The sequence below is a fragment of the Impatiens glandulifera genome, chromosome 6, assembly GCF_907164915.1.
Source record: "Impatiens glandulifera chromosome 6, dImpGla2.1, whole genome shotgun sequence".
NCBI classification, from domain to species: Eukaryota; Viridiplantae; Streptophyta; class Magnoliopsida; order Ericales; family Balsaminaceae; genus Impatiens; species Impatiens glandulifera.
Genome location: NC_061867.1, coordinates 41,311,974 through 41,319,769, shown reverse-complemented (window position 1 = coordinate 41,319,769; position 7,796 = coordinate 41,311,974). Strand labels below are relative to the sequence as shown.

General features: G+C 30.7%; 1 protein-coding gene across 1 annotated transcript; it reads right to left on the bottom strand.

Moving 5' to 3' along the window:
- Nucleotides 1–5,118: 5,118 nt before the first annotated feature.
- LOC124943621 (plant intracellular Ras-group-related LRR protein 6-like) lies at nt 5,119–7,236 on the bottom strand. Its single transcript, XM_047484102.1, has 2 exons — nt 6,940–7,236; nt 5,119–5,997 (listed from the first exon to the last, which is right to left on the bottom strand). Exons 1-2 carry the CDS (start codon nt 7,234–7,236, stop codon nt 5,119–5,121), a joined length of 1,176 nt encoding a protein of 391 aa, XP_047340058.1.
- Nucleotides 7,237–7,796: the final 560 nt, after the last annotated feature.

Here is a 7,796-nt window from a genome sequence, read left to right as displayed (position 1 = left end):
GCTTCTAAGAGTGTTCAGGTGTTCTCCAACTCATAGTAAGCTTCCAATCATGTTGTAATTCAATTTATGAATTTAAATTGAAATTTTTACATTCAGTTAGACCTGTTTTATATACTGTTTGATTTCTCAATTTTTTAATTAAAAAACGATCATGAGATCATTTACAAGCTTTCTGTCAAAACTAATCTAAATTAATCAATCTAAATCAAAAATACCTAAATATGATTTGAAATTTTCAAAATCGGATTTTTGTTCTCAAGTTATAACTCAAGAACAACGACCCAAAAACATTTCCAACACGTTTATAAGAAGGGAATTGACTATAAAGAAACCTTCTCTCTAGTTTCTACGAATGACTTTTTTAGGACAATCATGGCTCTAGTGGCACATTTTGATTTAGAGCTTCATCAGATGGATGTAAAGATAGAATTTCTAAATGGTGACATTGATGAAACGATGTATATGGTACAACTAAAAAGTTTTGATGTCGGTAACCCAAAACATATGGCATGTAAATTAAGAAAATCTATCTATGAATTAAAACAAGCGTCTCGCTAGTGGTATCACAAATTTCATCAAATAATTATTTCATACGGTTTTGAAATAAATGTTCTTGATGATTGTGTTTATCACAAGTTCAGTGGGAGTAAATTTATTATTTTTATTTTGTATGTGGATGACATTTTATTTGTCACAAATGATATGTGCTTGTTACACGAAACCAAGAAATTTCTTTAAAATATTTTGAAATAAAAGATCTTGATAAAGAATCTTTTGTATTAGGGATCCAAATATATTGGGATAGATCTCGATATATTCTCGGGTTATCTCAAAAGAGCTATATCGATAAGATACTTAAACGTTTTAGCATGCATAATAGGAAATCAGGAAATACCCCAGTTGTTAAAAGAGACAAATTTAGTCTCGGTCAATGCCCAAAATCAAATCTAGAAATTTAGGAAATGCAAAAGATTCCATATGCCTTGGAAGTTGGAAGTCTCATGTATGCACAAGTATGTATGCGTCCAAGTATTGTGTACATAGTTGGTATGTTATGTAGATATCTTAATAATCCTGGAATGGATCACTAAAAAGCAGCCAAAAGGGTAATGAGGTACCTGAAAAAAATAAAATATTATATGCTCACAGAGGTTAGATCATTTAGGGATCGTTGAATATTCTGACTCTAAATGTTTTTTTTTGGGAAAAGGTTATAACCATTTCATTAAAGTCCCAAAAGTGGGAGGGTTAGAAATCAAAGCTAGACAAACCCTAGCTATGATTAAGGATGAAAATCAAAAAGTGATTAGTAACATTCATACATTCTAAAAAAATAGAGATTACAAACATAAAAGACTACATTAAAATCTAACTATCCCAGCTTAACATTTTTCCATGCCATTCGTTTTCATTGAGAAGCTTTCTTCCCCTTCCTCTAGTGATGAAAGGAGGCTGTATTGAAGAGGATGATGAGTATTTTTGTTTCTCATTTTGAATTCTCTCTTTGTACGAGCCTTTTCTGATTTGAAAGAAAGAATTGTTTCTAAGAATTTTATATCTTTTATCTTTGGTATCTTCAACTTGAATTTCCGTGTTCTTGTCTTCCTTATCTTCGGTTTCAGCTTCAGACTCCACATTTGTTTTGGAATCTTCTTTATCGACTTTAGAATTTTCTGTTTCATCTTTGAAATTATGGGTGTCTTTCTCTTGAGTTTCCTCAACAACAACTTGAGGTTCATCTTCCATTTTCATCATGTTTCTTCGCATTATAGATAATTTTCTCTTCCTCTTCACCTTGATTCCCTTTACTTTCTTTCCTTCACTACTTTTCTTTTTCCCAGAATCCTTCTTACTTCCTTTCACATCTGTTTGATCTTTGAGTTTAGCCTCCTCTATTTCCTTCTTTTTCTTTTCTGCTTCTTGACTTTTCTGGTTTTTCTGCTATTCTTCTTTAGCTTTATCACATTTATTATGTAGGAAAGTGTTACAAAAAGTACACATTTTTTGTTTCCATTCATAAGAGATTTTCATGACATTGTGCTTTCCTTTCCTGTCAACAACTGTCATTTTCATTGGTAGAACACTCCTAGCATGCACTTCAATGCTAATTCTAGCAAAGGACAAGTGTTCTCCTCCTTCTGTTATTGGGTCCATATATAATGGTTTCCCAATTATACCTGCAAAATGACTAATTGCTTCAGCATTGTACATGTGGGCTGGAATGTTCCAGAGCTTGAACTAAATCTGGGTCGTTTCCTTTGGTCTACTCAATAGATTTATCTCTTCTCACCACTTTTCTAGCTTCATGCAATTTGATCCTATGTATGTATGCCCTTTCTCCGGGATTTTTTTCAGATTTGAACCCCTTTTAAACTGTAGGAAGTAGAGGTTATGTATGTTTGCGGAAATTTTTTCAAGCCCCTTTTCTCCCCACTGTTTAATTAGAGTCTCTTTGGTAGTTGGGAATGATACTCTATTTTTCCCAATAAAGTTTTCAACCACCACAAACTATCAGTTTTCAATGCATTTATCCTCTACTTTACAAGGTAGTTTGAATTCAAAAGAAGAGTTGAGTACCTCTACCTTTATTTGGATATCCCCTAAGTAGATTTTTCCTTTGTAGGCATGATCTTCAGATTTTTTTTCTGCTCTATTCTTCCATACCTCGTTGACTTTCCATGTTGAATTAGTCCTGATAGTATAGGTCTTGGTTTTGAGAGCCTTCATCAGCTCTTTCATTGCATCAACTGACCATTTAACTATCTCCTGATATTCTGTTTTCTTCAGTAAATTCCAGTCTTGGAGATAATGAATATTGAGTTGAACTGTTATTTCCTAAGCTTTCTCTTCACTGATTGTGGTTTCTCCCTTCTTAGCATGCATTAAGAGTTTGGTAAACTAGTTTTTAAGACCAAACAGGTTGGCTCTTTCATTATAACTAACCTTCCAAATTCTTTCTTTCTTCCTCTCTTTTCCTGCTGCATTTTCTTCAGAAATTTTAACAGCAATTGGTTCCTTACCTCTGCAGCATTCCTGTTTTTCCTGGATTATTTCTTCAGCAATCTTATCAATTTTCTTTTCAGCTACCTCCCTCAAACCTTCCATCACAAATTCTTTGACTTCCTTATACTTACTGTGTTTTTTCTTCTCATTTTCATGAAAAACAAAACAAAGCAACTCTGATTGTTTGTTACCTAGGCATTAGGAAATCTACTTATGGTTATGTTTATACATTGGTTTTATTAGTTATTTCTTGGTGTAGTGCCAAACAAACATTTGTTACAAGCTCCACTATGGAAGCTGAATTTGTGGCATACTTTCAGGCATCATATCAAAGAATTTGGCTAAAAATATTTTCCACAAGATTGAGTATTATTTTTGGAATTGAAAGACCTTTTAAGATTTTTGTGACAATGATTATGTTATTCTATATTCTAATAACAATAAGAGTTCGTTCAAGTCAAAACATATTGAAATTAAGTTCATATGTGTGAAGGAAATGGTATAAAGTGGTCAGATTTGCATTGAACACTTAGGGACAAAATATATGTTAGCAAATCCCATAACTAAAGGTGTTACACCTATGGTATTTCTCGAGCATACTTCTCATATAGGTGTTTTACATATTGAGGAAGTTTCACTCTAGCGGGAATATTTGTTTCTTTTGGATCAATTTTTGTTCAATGTTTGTACAGTACTTTTCTGATCAGAACTAAAGTTTTTGTTTTATTTATGACACTTTATACATTATGTGAAATAACGATCTCATAAAGTTTGGGCCAAAGAAAATTGACATATTCAATATTAATGTAATTTTCTCTCTACATGTTCTATAATTGATCTATATCGTTTGATTGATGTATTATTTGTGATTATTGTTAGTTTAGCCATTAATATGGAGAATGTTTCTTTAGTCTATATTGTTGTGGTTGATGGACCAAATTGTGATAACTGGCTGATAAATTAATATCCTGAAATAATATGTTCATTTGGATACATATTTGATCTCGTTAGAAATTGTTGAATTTTTTTGGATTAAATATATATAAAAAATATTATTTAAAATTATTATTTTAATCAGTCATATTATTGTTAATTAATGCGGATCAGCTTAATGATTATGAAATGAAAAATGTAGCTACCTGATAATAATATTTGTATTTGGTGACGTGACAAATACAAATATTAATTATGGTATTGGGTTTCAATTATATTAAGCCTAAATATAAGGGTTAGGTTCCCAAGGTAAGTGATATAAAAGAAAAAAATAAAACAAGCCCAATAAAATTATAAACAAAAGGAGATTCTAGAAGAAAATTAACTTCTTGAGATTTCTTCCTCTCTCTTGGCCCTGTGTTTTATTTTTTTCTTGGAAGAAATCAAACCTGAATTATGGGATTATTGTAAGGATAATTTTGCTACGTTTAATTATAAACTCATAAACAAGATATTTATCATTTCTATCCAGTGACATCTATAAATCTTTTTGTAGGTGGGGATAATCAATTGATGACAACTCTATCAACCCCAACTAACATCAATTTTCGAAAATGGTATGACCGACTCGACTTTTCGGATCTTTGACTTAGAAAATTGTGGAGGAATAATTATACTTTTTGAGTTTTAATTGTAACTTTTTCATTCAATTAAATAATGAAAATTCATATTATTTATTGTTCTTAACTTCATTTTGTTTTAATGTTGACATATTCAAATTAAGCAAGAAATAATGAAAAAATATATATTTTTCAAATAAAAACAAGCAATTTGTTATGCCAATAAAATACATCATCTATTTACATAACACAAAGATACACAAGGATGAAAGTGTTTGTTCATAGACATGCCTATTCAAGACACCATACATATATTCATTGCAAACTACATCGGGCTAGACATAGGAGACAAACAAATTAGGTCATTGGGTCTGTGGATCAATAAAATGTTGAAGATGATGATCATAATAAGGTATTGTCTAGATAGTGTTCATCATGAAAGAAACATTAATTACATACTCTTGATTCATTATGATTTGCATAAATCTAGGCAAATATATATATGATCTAACAATGTCACATGCAGCAACAACTACTAAGATATAAACATGTATATTCTATTCTATGATCTCTTGAAGTATTTCCTTGGAGATAACATATGTAGAGGTGAAGACATGCCAAAGAAAGTAGGAGAGTCACCAACCGATCGAGAAGGTGAAGAAATGTTCGACAATCTCCATCCTCCTTCTCTACGATATTCTTGGTCAGAAAACTTACTAGCAACACACGCCCCATTAAAGGTACTCCATCTAGCCAACTTTACCAACCACGCCTTTTTCTTGTTCATTGTTGAACACGACCCCTTATTATACATCTTTTGTCCTAAATATTGTTGCACCTCATGTAGTCCTTTCTCACACACATTCATCGGTGGGGAAACTAGAGGATTTCCTTCAACACTAAGCCTCTGAAGTTTCTTGATACACGCGATTGAGTCTGGCAATTGTGTTATGTTGTTGTAACTTACATCGAGTTCTTTTAAAGACAAGAGTAGACCAATAGAGTAAGGAAGTGTTTGTAGGTATTGAAAATTTTGAGAAACATTGAGGATCTCGAGGTTTACAAGGTTCTCGAGATCGTCGGGTAGAGAATGGAGGTGGTTGAGACGAGCGTCTAGTAGACGAAGGTTGGTGAGGTGACAAGTGGAGTAAGGTAGGAAAATGAGCTTGTTGGAATTGATGGAGAGTTTCTTTAGTTTTGTAAGTTCGAAACCAATTGTGTCGGGTAACTTGTTTAAGAGATTGAAATTAGCTGTTAGTTCTTCCAATGACTTACAGTTTTCGATTGTTTTAGGGAAAGATGAAATAAGATTGCATGAGATATTGAGGATCTTGAGTTTTGATAAACAACCAATTGAGTTTGGAAGAGACTTTAACTCATTTGACCGAATATCCAATTCTGTTAAGTTTAGTAACCTTGCCGTTACGGACTCTGGTATCTCCTGCAACAACGTGGATGGAAACAAGTTAAAAAAAATTAATAGGATGATTCATCATTAGCTGGCTATTTCTATTTCAGCAAAGAAAACTGCTAGTGGTCTTTGTATTTATGTATTTATTAATTTAATATATATTTTATTAATGGTATAGATGTGTGAAAATTTTAATTAATGAAGAAGCTGACATTAAACTAACATTAAAAAGTTAGCTAACATGTGACCAGAGTAACCATAAATTATTTATACTATTAGAGTTACATATGTAAGTATAATTTTATATGATGTATAATATAATTTTTTATTTAGTAAATAACCTAACTCCCAAAATAATGATTCTTCACACTTGATAGAACACTTGAACATAATTTATCCGGAGAACTAGCATAACACCCTCACCGTCATGATCCTACTTAAACTTTCTGATACAACTCGTAACATTTTAGTCTCCTAAACTACCTAACAAATTTTTATTAGGTTTATATTACAATATATTATGCAATCAAACAATTTTATAAATACATGTAGGTTGTAAGCTAGATCACCCTTTTGTGATGAGGTTTGTTTATAAACAAGAACAGTTTATAACTAAAAACCATGTTTGAATAATTTTATTTTTATTTCTTAGATGATCTAGATGTAAAGATTCAAATTATGAAAGAACATTAGTACTTTTTCACCATCCACTATTGACTATTTGATGTAGTTTTCTAAAAACCAGTGTAATTGGATAACTAAAAAAAACAAAAAAACAAAAATTTATGAATATATAATAAAGTTTTGTCCTAAATTTTTTTGTAATCTAGATAAACATTATGGTAATATAGTTGACAAAAAAAAATTATCAAAGATTTTGTCAATTTTGTATGTATGATGATGAGTTTTGTACTATGAATAACCTAAATTATAGAATTAATTAAGTTTGTGAAGAAGATGAAAGATATTTACCTGAAGATTGTTATTAGAGAGATCTAATTTGGAGATGGCAGCCATATTAATAATATTATTGTTGATGAGATGAAAATTTAAAGTAGTTGGAAAAGTATTCATTGACATGCTACTCAGATCCACAATCTCGTGATGAATCATCAGTTTTTCTTGATCCATATCTGATGAAAAAGATGACCATTTATACATATTCTTAGCTCTGATCTTCTTCTCTTTCTTCTTCATCAATAATGAACCATTCATTTGCTGATGATGATGTTCATACTGCACCTGTTCATAGACGATATCTACACCCATTGTATTCAGATGAGAGAGAAAGAGGAAGATTTTATGTTTTGTATATTTGTTCATGAGGAGAGAGAGAGAGATTGTTTATAAAAGAAATAATGGGGAAATAAATTTATTGAAAAAGATTGTGGGGAAAACGTACGTACGGATACGGATTACGGAAGTGGAAAAGTTTTAGTACAACTTTAATTCTTTTATTTTTCTTTTTTTTGGTATATAAGTACAAGTTTATAAGGTCAAAAATATTACAAAGTGTGACTGATCTGGATTCATGGATACGTACGTTACATTTTCATTTTATTCTATTTTAATTTAGTGTTTTGGGACTTTAATTTAAATTATGTGGGTTATTTTGAGCTAAAACTTTTAAAATTGTCACGAAATATGTATTATATTACAAATAATATAAATTATTTAAAATAAAATTATATTAGGTAATGAATTTGATTTTTACTTTTTTTTCATTTAGATTCTACAAATTTATAATTTTTATTTCAATTTAACGTGTTTTAAATAAAGTTATTTTAGACGAGACTACCCTGGTAAATTAAGATCGATACAGACTGAAA

Bases quoted from the DNA above. Each gene is read 5' to 3' on its own strand.
- LOC124943621 (XM_047484102.1), bottom strand. From the start codon at position 7,236: ATGGGTGTAGATATCGTCTATGAACAGGTGCAGTATGAACATCATCAT. The intron at 5,998-6,939 runs GTAAATATCTTT...ACGTTGTTGCAG, and splicing joins TCTCTAATAACAATCTTCAG to GAGATACCAGAGTCCGTAAC.